Source organism: Lepidothrix coronata, unplaced genomic scaffold, assembly GCF_001604755.1.
Source record: "Lepidothrix coronata isolate B3197 unplaced genomic scaffold, Lepidothrix_coronata-1.0 Scaffold204, whole genome shotgun sequence".
Classification (NCBI taxonomy): Eukaryota; Metazoa; Chordata; class Aves; order Passeriformes; family Pipridae; genus Lepidothrix; species Lepidothrix coronata.
Window position 1 is genome coordinate 1,271,054 of NW_016690384.1, and position 14,222 is coordinate 1,285,275.

The 14,222-nt window shown below is 47.7% G+C and overlaps 1 protein-coding gene across 1 annotated transcript in view; it reads left to right on the forward strand.

Moving 5' to 3' along the window:
• Positions 1 to 14,222, forward strand: part of PRKG1 (protein kinase, cGMP-dependent, type I) — a 367,703-nt gene that overhangs the window by 141,928 nt on the left and 211,553 nt on the right. Inside the window, exon 3 of the mRNA XM_017832653.1 lies at positions 2,432 to 2,545. Within this exon, the coding sequence (XP_017688142.1) occupies positions 2,432 to 2,545 (114 nt within the window). The remainder of the gene's footprint in view (positions 1 to 2,431; positions 2,546 to 14,222) is intronic.

Below are 14,222 nucleotides of genomic sequence, written 5' to 3' on the forward strand. Positions count from 1 at the left end.
CCACCGTGCTGAGGTATCCCTTGTGTTCCTGCAGGGGTTCCTGCCTGGGCCTGGAGGTGGCTTTGGGTCCAGAGCAGGAGCTCCACTGATGCTCTGCAGGGACAGAGGTTGCTTTCACTGGAACGGTTTGGGTTGGAAGGGACCTTAAAGATCATCCCATTCCACCCCCTGCCATGAGCAGGGACACCTTCCACCAGCCCAGGGATCCCAAACTGGCTTGAACACTTCCAGGGATCCAGGGGCAGCCACAGCTTCTCTGGGCAATCTGGACCAGTTTCTCCCCACCCTCACAGGGAACAATTCCTTCCCAATATCCCATCTAGCCCTGCCCTCTGGCAGTGGGAAGCCATTCCCCCTTGTCCTGTCCCTCCATCCCTTGTCCCCAGTCCCTCTCCACCTCTCCTGGAGCCCCTTTAGGCCCTGCAAGGGGCTCTCAGCTCTCCCTGGAGCCTTCTCTTCTTCAGGGGAACCCCTCCAGCTCTCCCAGCCTGGCTCCAGAGCTTGGGGGTCATCATTAGGATGATCTGCACAACTTTGGAGCTGGTTTGGTTACTTTTAGGAGGTAAAGGGTTAAATGCTGATTAAAGCCAGAGGTTGGGATCTTAAAGAGCCATTTGCTGGAAAATTGCAATGGGGCTGAGTATTTCTGGAATGATTGGAAAATAAAAGAAGATTTTACAGTCCATGTGAATGAAAATACTGCTTTAGGGACACAGGGCTACCAGAAGTCGTGGAAAAGGGTGGAGAAGGTGGTTTGAACTCCACAGAGTGATGAGATCCCAAAGCCTGGCCTGTGTCCCAGCTGTTTTATGAGTGTCCCTGGCTCAGTCACATGCCAGGAGATCTCAGATTATAAACCAAGGCAAGGTCATGGAACGGGTGCTTTTGGGCTTTTGTCCTTGTTTCCCAGCCCAGCCCCGTCCTGGCTCACGGGGCGTTGGAACCGTCAGCGGCTTTTGGGGTTTGCTGTGAAACACAAACTGGATTGAATTGGAGCAGTTTGTGGTTTTCCAAATGTTTCCTGAAGCTCCCAGTTTCCTGATTAACTCCATAGCTGCTGCTTGAGGCACAGAGGTGACAGTGGGTGGGATAATTGCCTCCAAATCTAAATAACTCCTTCCTTTTGGAAGCTGATCCCCTCTTTTCCGAGTGAAATGACTTTGGCTTTGTTTTTTTTAGAGCATCATTTTACCTGTTCTTGCCAATACCCACAATTTCTTGCTGGGAAATCTTCTCAGTCCTTTGGAAATTGGTATTTTGATTTCCTCCCCGCTATGTTTCCTGCACACTGGGGGGGAATGGCTGATGCAGTGTGTGGTAAAAAATCATCTGTGCAATGTGGTGTTTTCCAGCTCAAATCTCCATCACTCCACGAGCTGAAAGTGAGGGAAAGTCATTCCCTGAGGGGGGTATTTGTTGGGGAGCTTTTTGCAGAAATATCCCCCTTTCAGCTCTGCTGAAGAACTCAGTTCTGTTAAAAAAGAAATAAAAGTATCCTTTAAAATCCTTTAGGAGTCTCTGGAGTGGGGGAGGCACCATTAGAGGTTGGTGTTGGGCCTCCTCGAGATAAAGATCTATTTTTGTGCTTCTTGTTAGGTGGATACTGAGTAGGAAGAAAGGAATCAAAATTTGGAAAATTGCTTTTAAAGGGGATTTAGCCTATAAAAGGAATGAACTGGGGTTTACTGTGCGTCCTCTGCTGCATCACTTGTTTTTTCCCTTCTCCTTGTTTTCAAACGTCCTTGGAAATTTAAAGGATTGGTCACTCCCAACCCCCAGCTTGGTCCTGAACTCCTTTCTTCCCATTCAACCCTCGCTTTTAAATCCCCCTCCCAGGTCTCTGGATAAGCTGATAAAGCAGATTCCCTCTCATAAAATGAGATGTTCAGGAAGGAAAGGTCCAGGGAGATGGGAATTCAATGATGGCCAGGGGTCAGAGTCATTTTCCCTTTGATAGCAGCCTGTTTTTCATGGATGAGTGTTCCCAGGGATTAGTTTCTCAGTGAAAATGAGCAAAATTACTCCATGATTTTTGTGTGGGGTGTTAAAGACCTAAATCTTTGTCCTTTTTGAGCACAAAAATTGAGGGAAATTTCCCCTGGAAGTGCAATATGTGAAATTTGGGGCTCAGTGCTCTGCATTTCCTCACTGTACAGATGCTCCCCTAAAAACCCCCTCACATGTCGAAATCTTCTCCAGGCAACAGTTGGTTTGAAGGTTTTAAATTCCTTTTCAAGGTGGTTTTACTCCCTGGGCTGGCAGGGACCTCAAAGCCCATCCAGGGACAGGGACACCTCCCGCTATCCCAGGTCGCTCCAAGCCCCGTCCAGCCTGGCCTGAAGCAAAGAATATTTAAACAACTTAAGTCTGAAATTTCATTTCCTTTCTAAAACTTTGTTTGTTTTTTTTTTTACATTTCTTCCTCTCACAGATGGGAAGGTTGAAGTGACCAAGGAAGGAGTGAAGCTGTGCACCATGGGGCCTGGCAAGGTTTTTGGGGAGCTGGCCATCCTCTACAACTGCACCCGGACCGCTACTGTCAAAAGTAAGAGCGTTTGGGACGTTGGGGTTTCGTTGGGGTTTTCTCACCTCTGCCTTGGAGTTACAGCCTCTGGCAGCTGTTTTGCTTTCTTCAGTCATGAGAGGTGTGGATTTTAGTGTGGGATTTAGCCACTGGGAGCAGGGAGGAGGTGCAGAGGAAGCACTTCCCTGGATTTGGCCGCTCATTTTTGCTCCCTCACGAACCTCAGGTTGATTTCCCTCATGCAGAGGAGCTCATCTCATAGTTTTCCTTACAATTCCTGCTGAATCTCATGGTATTTATGTTTTTGTGGCTTAGAAGAGCATTTCTGACCTCATAAGTCTTCAGTAAGTCGAGCTTAGTATCTGTTCAGGACAAATTTTCTGCACTAAGCTGACTAAAATAAATCAGGAAAAAAAACCCCTGGATGCCACTTGACCCCCTGCTCTAAACTCTTCAGCACTTCTCCTGTAATCTGATTTCTTTTATGAGCGTCCTGGGCAAAGGCTGGAGTTGCTCAATTAGGGGGAGGAAATAAATCACAGAAATACAACATAAATACATTTTCCTCTAAATTTGGATGAATAGTTGGGATTTGGGATATTTGGTACCACAGCCCTCCCTGATCTTGAGGGATCAGAGTTTATGGTGGTGTCTTAAGCAGAGAGGTTTTATAGGAGATGATAAATAGTTGTGTGGTTTTAAGATGCTGTAGGGGAGAAGTTAGAAGGGTACAGATGGGGAAGAATAATACAAAGACAAGTCCCAGAATAATGAGGCCTGGGAATGAATCCCTGGCTGGAAAAAGGCCTTTTACAAATATCTCATTTTGCTTCGAAAAGAGAGAGAAAGGACAAGAACAAATGGGCGGAAATGACAAAACAGGGGAAGAGAACTGGATTCTTGTGTGAAGGACGTGCTGTTCCCGAGTTCTGGAGCAGGGCACCGAGAGATTCCATTGTCACCTGTGCAGACCTTGCACTGGTTATCCCAGGGAAATCTTGGCTACAACGCAGGCAGTTATCCCAAATAATGCAGGAAATGTGCAGTGTAAGCAGTGCTCAGCTCTGGGGCAGCCCCAGAGACCTCCAGAGTGTTGGGCTGTTCTGCTGGGAGGGCTCCACCTCCTTCCCCCAGTCCAGCAAGGAAGCAGCAGGAACACGGGTGGGATTGGGAAGTGCTGATCCCCCCTCTCCTCCCTCGGTGCCTTATCCCTGTACAGCCCTTTTCTCTGTCCAGGTGAGGGTTTGGGGTGTTGGTGGTGCTGATAAATGAGCAGCTTGTGTGATAAACATGGTCAGAGAAGGTTGGGAAGAGCAGAGACAGAGGGGGAATGGTTGAATCCTACAAAAGGAAACGAGAGGATAGTGGTTGTTTAGTTCCCCTTAGGAATGCAGAGCTAAAAGGCACCTGATCCTCTACTGCCACCATCCCATCCTTGTGTAATCCTGCACAGCCACCCTACTCCTGTGTCCCTTTTCCCCTCTTTGTCTGGGATCTCCCACAGGAAATCAAACTGCAGCAGTTTGTCCTGGCGGTTTTGCTCCCACTGCCCTTCCCACCTCCTAAATCTCCTCTCTGGAGCAAAATTCCAGGTTGCCACTGGGCACTGAGTTGTGCCAAATCCTCTTTCCCTGGTTAAATTGGGGGCAGGAGTAAGGTCAGTGCTCCAGGCACCCTCAGAGAGCTGTTGCCTCGAGGAAGAGGTGTCTGTGGTTGTTGCTCTCTGTCCCTTCCCAAGAGGTGTCTGTGGTTGTTGCTCTCTGTCCCTTCCCAAGAGGTGTCTGTGGTTGTTGCTCTCTGTCCCTTCCCAAAAGGTGTCTGTGGTTGTTGCTCTTCGTCCCTTCCCCACCAGGGTCGTACATTTATAATCCTGCACCTTCTTCTGCCACGTTTGGAATCTCGTTCCCAAAGCCAGCAAGGGACTTTTAGGTCTTTTGTCTCTCATTACTGCTCAAGTGAGAACCAGTTGTCACTGTAATGGGCTTTATATCCTTCCAGGTGACAGGGGAACTGCTCGAGCTCAACCCGACTGAGCTGAGGTCGGGGAGGAGCTCAGATCACTTCAGGGCATAGGATTGACTTAAATGGGTACAAACAGCTCCCAGCTCCTGCCTGTGCTCTCAGCTAAATGAGAAATAAATGTCATGGATCTGTAGAAAGGCAAACCCTAGGAAACATTCCATTCCATCTGGGGGGTGACTGAGCAGGTTTGTCTCAGCAGGCGTGAACTGCTGGTGACTGTGGTGGAAGGAGCATCACCCAGGTCTCACTCAGAGAAACACTTGGGGCTTCCCAGTTTTCAGGAGGTAGATTCCCATTCCCTCCAGAGCATCAGGAGGGAATTTTTACACACATTTTGATGTGTGTAGTTCCTTAGCAGGACATTCAGGATTCCTCTCTGGGCGATGGGGCTGCAGCAGGGACTGAGTGCAGGGTGGATTTTTGGGGTGTGAAGCCCAGCACTGCACGGGGGCCGGGATGATGTGGCAGCTGAGTGGCAGCTCTGGCTGGAACTCGTTTCTCTCTGTACCCTGGCGCTGGCTTTGTAAATAATGAAGATTTTAGTGTCACTGTGTTTAGTCTACACGGGCTCCTCAGCTGCTGCTCGCTCTGGAGGAGCAACTCAAAGGCATAAATCACCCCGGGAAGGGCTTTGTCTTTTCCCTATGATTTAGAAGACATTAAAATGTAATGATTCTGATCTGACTCCTGTTTCAGAAGGACCTCTTTAATAAGGTAATCCAGGTCTTTTGAAAGCCTGCCCCGAGAGAACCATTAGAATATTTTGTCACAATTATTCCTGTCTCAAAGGAAAGCAGGATGGGGGCTGAGCAGGGCCTGGGAAGGAAGAGCAACCAAAGCCTTGGTGCTGAGGAGCACTGAGGAAGGCAGGGACACATCTCATGACACGTGGCCTTGTTTTAAGACAACTGGATGATTTTTGACATCTGATTTCTGGCTGTTGTTATTCTGAAGCATTTGCTTTTTGTTCCCAGCTGTTACAGAAAGAGTAATAGTAGTTTTTTGGGTTTGTTTTTTTGGTTTGTCTTTTTTATTTCTTCTGGTGGCAACTGGTCAATCTGTCCCAAATATGTCACTGCCCAGGCTTTGTGAATCACTGCTGTTCACAGATCAGCTTCCACTGCACAGCCAGGGAAATCCAAACCAGCAGCTCATTCCTTCCCCTGTCTGCATTGATTATCCTGAGCTCTCTAGTGCCTACATGCAAACCTTGATGCAATTTAAGGCAGAATCACAGGCTTTCCTCCCTGATTCCAACAAATAATTTAATCCAGTGCTTTAGAAAAAGGAAAACTCCACTCCTTAGGGATAAACTGTGTCACAACTACAACGATGTCTCTGATCCCCCGTTACTGGTAACGTGGGGGGAGAAGGAACGAGGAGAGGTCAGGTAAAAAAAAGCTAAAAAAGACAAAATTACCCCCAGCTGAATTCAGGCTGAGTAAAAAAACTTTCATTTGCTGATAGACAAGATGTTTTTCTTGTGCTGTAGCTCTCATTCCTCTTGGATAATGTGTGGAGCAGAGTTCAGCAGGACTTTTACAGGTGATTTTGGACAGCACTAATTTTGTGAAAGGAGTGGATTCTTCATCCTCTCAGGATGTTGTGCTTATTCCAGGGGTAGCTTTAGCATCTGAAATAGATTCTCCCGGGGGCAAAATTCCAACAGGAACCTCCCACAGGCTGCCCTTTGCAGGGGAGTTACACACTCAGCACCAGTCTGTGCTTTGAGGGAGACTGTGAGCAAAAAAGAAAGCACAGGCTGAGGCTGTTAAACTCTAAATTATGGAAATCTCTTTTCTGCTCCTCAAAAGCCACTTTCTCAAGCTCTCCCCCTCTTGCCAGCAGTGCTAGTTGTACAGAACTCCGTGTGGCACAGTGGGATTAAGGCAGGAGTTTAGCAATTCCTTGCCAAGCTTGGATGAGTTTGAATTTTCCACTGCTGTTTTTTTTTTATTTAGTAGAGTCCTGTGTGCTGGTAGTTGCAGCCCCAGAAATTACAGAACTTTTCCAAGGAGCTTGGTAACCCGGGTTATTTGCAAGGAAAAATAAGGCAACAGCAGTTGCCAATTAAACCTGCAGAGCCTCATTAAAAGCCCTGGAGAAGGATGCTGGCTTTGTGTTTCTCCTCTAACAATTACAGGAGCTCAAATCTTCTTCAAACAGTCACACCCCTTGGAAAGAAGGTTGTCTTTACATATTCAGCCATTTGGTTAAAACCTTTCTGCCATTACTTCAGGACACCCAGGATGGCCAAAGCAGAGTCTGGAGTGCCCTGGGTGGAGATAAATGGATATATCCTTGGAGAAAGTAATTTAAACCCTCCCTGGCACCGTATTTTTCTTTGACCTTTATGGGGTTTTGCCAGGTAATGCAACAAAATGGGATTGGATTATTCCTCCAAGGGGATGATAAGGAGGAAATGATGTTGAGAACAATGGGCAGGAAGTTTTTTCCTCCTCTTGTTGAGGAGACAGGAGCACCTGTAGGATAGCATCTCTGGGGCTGAGGAGGGACCAGCACAGGGTCCTGGCTGAAAGGTTAATGCAGACACAGTCTAATCCAAGAGAGAATGGTCTGGGATGGGAAAAGCACGGTGAAAAATTCATCCACCACCTGGGTTTGCTGGGAGCCCAAAACGTTGCCAGGCCTGTGGGAAAAATCAGAGCTGGGGAAGGAAACAGGGCAAAAAAAAATAAAGGAAATAAGTATCAATGTCTTGATACTTAATTGGATTATTAGTTGTTTTTAAATAGGAAGGGCATGGTGTAGAAAGAATGACCCACCCTGGTCTTGGGTATCAAGCCAGTGTTTAAACTGGTTTCCTTCCAAAATCCACAGATTATTTTGTTTTTACACTTGATGCAGTTCTGGCACCTCAAGATTCAAGTCCCCACTTTGCTCAAAACCTCAAAACTGCTGTGGCAGCTTTGGGGTTATTCCTTATCCTGACTGATCCTTATCCCTTCAGGAGTTTGAGGAATGCCCATTGAAATGGCTCCTATTCAGGCTTTCAGCTCTGAGGAGTCTTTAATACAGAAAGCTCCCAGTCCTGTCTGGGAAATGTTGGGAAGAAAATGTTGGAAAAGACATTTCACATGGATATTTCTCCTCCTAAGCAGCTGCAGGTGAACCAATAAAGGTGAAACAACAGTATTAGAGAAGCACAAGGATCAAGGGGAAAACTCTGGGCACTGGGACAAAGCTAATCCTGAATAAATTTAATAGGAAAACAAAAAATAGAGAGAAAAGTAAAACCCGCCCCCAATTCCAGTCAAATGAGGCACAGAAAACTGCAACATCTCCCATCCTGAAAACTAAACAAATAAACCCAAAGAAAAGGAAAAGAAAGAAGTGGGGGTTTTTTTTGATTAAAAGGCCTAATTAAGGACTTTGAGAGACAGGGGAGATTTGCTCAGGAACAAAGGCAGCACAAACACCCCTGAGAACAGTTAAAGGAGCTGCAGGTGAGCCCTGGGGGTTTCTTGGGTTTAGTAACAGCTCAAATCAAAGAAGGAAAAACCCACACTGCCAATTCCTTATAAGCCATCCCTCACTTCTGCAGCTCCAACTGCAGCTGCTCCCAACCCAGGGACTGAACAGCCTTGAAATTAATGCATTGATCCAATAAAATGGGGGAAAATGCATTTCTTTAGAGAAACAAATAAGATCTTACCAGAGCTTGCACCTTCCTTATTTATAAGTTGCTTTTTATTTCAGCCTGGGGATTCTCAGGAACTGTGTGTGTGGGATTTTGTTTTGTTTCTGAGCTTTTCTGTTAGAAACACTGAAAGGGGAAGGGAAAGAGAACAGAGAATGAAACTTCTAAATTTTGGGGCTTGGTGTTTAAGTCAGAATAAGACTCCACCTCTCCTTATGTGTTACCAGGGGTGCCAAATGCAAGGTCCAGCAGAAAACATCTATTTCCTGGAATTAAGGAATGGTTTGGGTTGGAAGGGACCTTAAAGCTCATCCAGATCCAGATCCAACTCCAACACCTTCCACCAGCCCAGGTTGCTCCAACCTGGCCTTGGACACTTCCAGGGATCCAGGGGCAGCCACAGCTTCTCTGGGCAACCTGGGCCAGGGCCTTCCCACCCTCCCAGGAACAATTCCTTCCCATATCCCACCTATCCCTGCCCTCTGGCAGTGGGAAACCATTCCCTGTGTCATGACCCTCCATCCCTTGTCCCCAGTCCCTCTCCAGCTCTCCTGGAGCCCCTTTAGGCCCTGCAAGGGGTTCTCAGGTGTCCCTTCTCCAGGGGAATCCCCTAAGCTCTCCCAGCCTGGCTCTGTAGGAATGGGGTGGGAAAACTTGTTGCAGCCAAATGTGCAAATGGAGCACTGGAAAATCTAATTTGATTTTAGAATGAGGTCAAATACCCAGAGAGATAAAGTTCTGTAAAACTGTTCAGCCCAGAAAAATCCTTGAGGAACTTTGCTCCAACACCTGAAGTTTTAGACATCACGGGCAGCTTTAAAACTGGGCATTTAATTGTAGGGAAGAGCTGTCAGGGTTAAATCCAAGGTTAAAAATTCTGTTTGCCAGAGCAAATAAAGTAATGATAGATAATAATAAAGTGCTGTTTGTTGTGTGTGATACAGAAGAAGTGTGATTGTCACCAGGCAGGGGAAATGAAGCACTTGGGTTGTTTTGAAACAATTCTGTGGATATTTTTCCTGTTGGTTTGATTGCAGAGTTGAATCAGCTGAGAAACCAGCCCTGTTAAACACAGTTAGAAGCAAATGATGACTTTCTCTGTGCAGCCCTTGAAGAGTTAATTAATATTTACAGCAGCTGTCAAATAATTAGTTCACAAGAGCTTCCCTGTCACCCCCTTTTAGAGGTGCCACTGGAGATGTTGCTGATTTATGAAATATGGCCCGAGCAGTTGTGATAAATGAGGGGCCTGAACTTTGCTAAGGATACCAAACCTTTGCTGTGAGCAGGGGCTGAGAAAGCAGAGGATAAAATGGAAGTATTTGCCATTGATAGGAATTTATGGGCTTTGCTCAGATGAAAACACAACACCCTGCCCAGGGTCTGCTTGTGCCTCACCACCGTCAGAAGATTTCTTCTCTAGACTATTTCCTGGCACTAACTGGGGGACAAAAAGCTGCTTAGTACCAAGACAGACCCAGAACTGCTCAATGTGTGGTTCAGCACCAAAGTAACCCCCACCTTCTGGTCTCTAAAGCCTCTTCAGACGAAGGGAAACCACCCCGTGCTGCTTTTCCTGCTGCCCATAAAAGCAGAGTTTGCACAGATTATTTTCCCCATGGTAGCTCAGAGTTCCTTTCTGAGTTACACTGGATTAATGTCAAGATTTGATTATACCTTTCTGTGTTGGAGGAGCTGTGCTTCCCTATATTTGAAGTCCATCACTTCCAATAAACTTCCATTAAGGGAATCAGAAAACAATCTCCCAACCAGAAGCTCCGAAATGTTCCCAGCCAGTAAATGGGCTGCAGTTTGTGTTGCTTGGAGCCAGGATGGAGCAGCACCATCTCCAGTGCCCTTGTCCTGTTGGACCAGGATGATCCTGCTGCCTCTGCTGCTGTGGCAGCAACCAGAGCTCCAGATCTCTCCAGCCCACAGCAAAGAGTAAGATTTTTTCAGTGTTAAATCCGCTACGGAATTGACTGGTGATTATTTTTAATTTGTATTCTCCCCTCCCTCCTTGGCCATATTGTGGGGTTGTTGTAGCAGAATAGGTGTGTGAACACTGATACTAAAATGATTCTTCTCTCAGATACTCCCTGGTTTTGTTTCCTGGTTTTGCAGGGCTTTGGAGCTCAGAGCAGGGCAGGGTACCCGTGTGGTGGGGTTGGGACAGGGGCAGGGCAGGGAGTCTTCCCTGGGACATCCCTGGAGGAGCACAGCTTGGGAGCAGGAGAGGGGACAGAGGGGATATCACAGACTCCCAGACTGGTTTGGGTTGGAAAGGACCTTAAAGCTCATCCCATCCCACCCCTGCCATGGGCAGGGACACCTCCCTTTATCCCAGATTGCTCCAGCCTGGCCTTGGACTCTTCGGGGGGATATGAGCCGGCAGCACGTGTGGGATTACTCGGGAGGGGATGGAGAGCAGCTTTTGTGGGAAGCCAGGAGGGCCTGTGGAGTTTGTTGTGGCTGCCAGAGCTGCTGGAGCTGCTGCTGGAAGTAGGTGGCTCGTTGGGAAGGCGGTCCCTGCTCTCCTTTGGGGGGCCCTGGCTATTTTGGGAGCAGGAGGTGTTGGTGGAGCAGATGGCTGTGCCATGTGCTGTGTTACAGCCTGGTGGAGCTTGGACTGAATGGATGGGAAAACAGAATAGAGGGGGGAAAACATGTCTATCCTACTGCACTGCTAACTTTGCTGCTGGATTTATTCCTGCTTTTCACCCTCTCGTTGCTGATTTACCTTTGGGAATCAGGAATTCCTTCAGGCAAACTCGGTGTCCTGCTTGCTTTGAGGGCTGACCCACTTCTCAGCCTTTCCCAAAATATTCAGGTGAACCTGCAGTCTGCAAATTCTCCTAACTGAGGAGTACAATCCCCTCAGAACTGAACTTGTAACCACTGAGCACATGGAAGTTCTGGGATCTCCATGGAAAGTTTCTTTTGATTAATATTTCTTTTTATTATTAAGTATAAAATGTGAAAGGCCAGAGATTCATTTGTGTAAATAACAGGAACCACTCACAGAATTGTGCAGTGACATCCCTGTGGCCAGTACAGGGATTTTCCAATATCTTGGAATCCTTTTCAATATTAGGGTGCCAAATGCCATTTAGGCCCTGGAAGGGGCTCTCAGCTCTCCCTGGAGCCTTCTCTTCTCCAGGGGAACCCCCTCAGCTCTCCCAGCTTGGCTCCAGAGCTTGGGGATCATCATTAGGATGATCTGCACAAGTTTGGAGCTGGTTTGGTTACTTTTAGGAGGTAAAGGGTTAAATGCTGATTAAAGCCAGAGGTTGGGATCCTAAAGAACCATTGGCTGGAAAATTGCACTGGGGCTGAGTATTTCAGGGATGATTGGAAAAGAAGATTTTACAGTCCATGTGAATGAAAATACTGCTTTAGGGACACAGGGCTACCAGAAGCCATGGAAAAGGTGGTTTGAACTCCACAGAGTGATGAGATCCCAAAGCCTGGCCTGTGTCCCAGCTGGTTTATGTGTGTCTGTGGCTCAGTCACATGCCAGGAGATCTCTGAATGTAAACCAAGGCAAGATCATGGAATGGTTTAAGTTGGAAGAGACCTTAAAGACCATCCAGTTCCAAAACTATGGGCATGGACACCTCTGGCAGTGGGAAGCCATTCCCCCTTTTCCTGTCCCTCCATCCCTTGTCCCCAGTCCCTCTCCACTCTCCTGGAGCCCCTTTAGGCCCTGGAAGGGGCTCTCAGGTCTCCCTGGAGCCTTCTCTTCTCCAGGTGAACCCCCCCCAGCTCTCCCATGGCCCTGGGGGTGTGTCCTGCAGGAATGAAGGTCCCTGGAAGGTTTTTAAGGGCACTGCCATGACTCCACATGCCAGGGCTTCATCTCCCTGGTGTGCTGTCAGGGTGGAACTCCAGCCTGAGGGAACCAGGAGCAGCCCTGCAGGGGTTTTGCAGACAATTCCTGTGCTGATAAAGGGAAATCTATTCCTTCTGTAGCATTCAGTTCCTCATCTTTATTCCTGACCCCCTGGCCATGCTTGGATTGCCTTTGCACTTCCACAGGGGAGCTGTTCGGTGTCCTAGTTTCATGGATGTCGTTTGAAGTGGGATTTTTTACGTGGACAAGCATTGAAGGGAGACTGAAGTGAGGAGGTGGCTGTGTAGGGCAGCTCGAGCTCTACAAGAGCAAGGCTTCCTCTGCCCCAGCTCTGTGTCACTGCTGTTTGGTGCTGCCCAGCAGTGCCAGTTCCTGTGGGAAGTGGAATTCTTGATAGGAGCTGAAAATCCCACTTTATTTCTGGGGACTCATCAGACTTCCCAGCCCACTCAGCTGCAAACGCTCCGGGACAAAACAACTGCTCTCGACCTTCCAGCATAAATCCATTGGCTTGTGGCAACTTGCATCAGTCAGGGGGAAATAACTGGGAACTTGCAGTGTTGGGAAACTTCTGGTGCAGTAGTCAGGGAATCAGAGAGACACAGGATCAGTGTGTGTTGGAAAAGATTTCCAAGGCCCATGGAGTCCCCCCTGTGCCCAATGCCCACCTTGTCCCCCAGCCCAGAGCACTGAGTGCCACGGCCAGGCCTTCCTGGGACACCTCCAGGGATGGGCACTCCAAACCTCCCTGGGCAGCCCCTGCCAAGGCCTCACCACCCTTTCCAGCAACAAATTCCTCCTCCTGGCCAACCTGAGCCTCCCCTGGCACAGCTGGAGGCCGTTCCCTCTCCTCCTGTCCCTTGTTCCCTGGCAGAAAAGACCAGTTCCCACCTGGCTCCCCCCTCCAGTCAGGGAGACTTGCAGAGCCAGAAGGTCCCCCCTGAGCCTCCTTTTCTCCAGGCTGAGCCCCCCCTGATCCCTAATAAAGCCCAACTCAGGTTTGGGATGGTGTAGAAAAGGGTGTAATTTACTTGCACTTATCAGCTCTAAAGGTTCCTGGCAAAGATGGATTTCATATTATTTAAGTGCCAGTGCTTAAAAGCACTTGGATACCAAGTAAATTGACAAAACGGCAGATAGGCTTTTTAATTAAAAAAAAAACCAAAACAAGGCTCCAAACAAGTTCTCTATATTCAATGTTTGAAAAACTCATTATATTCCATGAATTGCATCTTCTCTGGGAATGGACTCGGAACGGGAGCACTTTTATTTATCTTTAGGCTGCAATAAAACCCACCCAGACAACGGAATCTTGACAGCTGCATTCACTCCTCTGAAGTTATTTGTAAGAACCTTTACTTCTGAATATCAAAGTCAGGAGTGTTTGAAATGGGTTTGGTGAAGCTTTGCCCTTTTCAGCCTCTGCCTGAAGCCCAGTTCGAGGAAATGAGATTTAAATAGTGTCTCGTTTTTAATTAACCAGAGGAATGAGGAGCGTGGGCAGAGGCTCAGCTAGATTTTGTTAGTCCTTTGGTTTTTCAGGGCTCTGTAAACAGCAGAAAGTGCAGATGCCACTTTAAAACTGTCTTCTCTTTTCCTCTGACACGTCCTGGATGCCCTGAAGTGTTTTTTTGATGGGAATTGAGTTGAACTCGAGGCATTTGCATTGAACTCCAGACATTTGGAGCCAGCTGAGCAGCTCAGATAGCACTGAAAGCTAAGTGCAGAGATCTGAACAAGGCAAAAGCCTTGCTGGCTTTGAAGAACTCGAATTGTCTTTATTTCTTGCTTTTTCAGCTCTTGGGTTACTCTGCCTACCTTACCCGGAGTAGAAGCCAGGTATAGCGACAGATTAAATTCCCACACCGTGCCCAGCTCAGGGCCTGTCTTTTTAAACTTAGATTTTATTTCAAGGGCAAGGCAAAGGGAAGAACGTCTTTGTGGTGGAGTGTCAATGCTGAAGCATTTGGGAATTTGCCAACATTTGGCAAATAATAGTGTCTGTATTGATGACCTGGATGAGGGCACGAGTGCACCCTCAGTGAGTTCACAGATGGCACCAAGTTGGGTGGGAGTGTTGATGTGCTGCAGAGCAGGAAGGTTCTGCAGAGGGAGCTGGACAGGCTGGATCCCTGGGCTGAGGGACAACAAGGCCCAGCGCC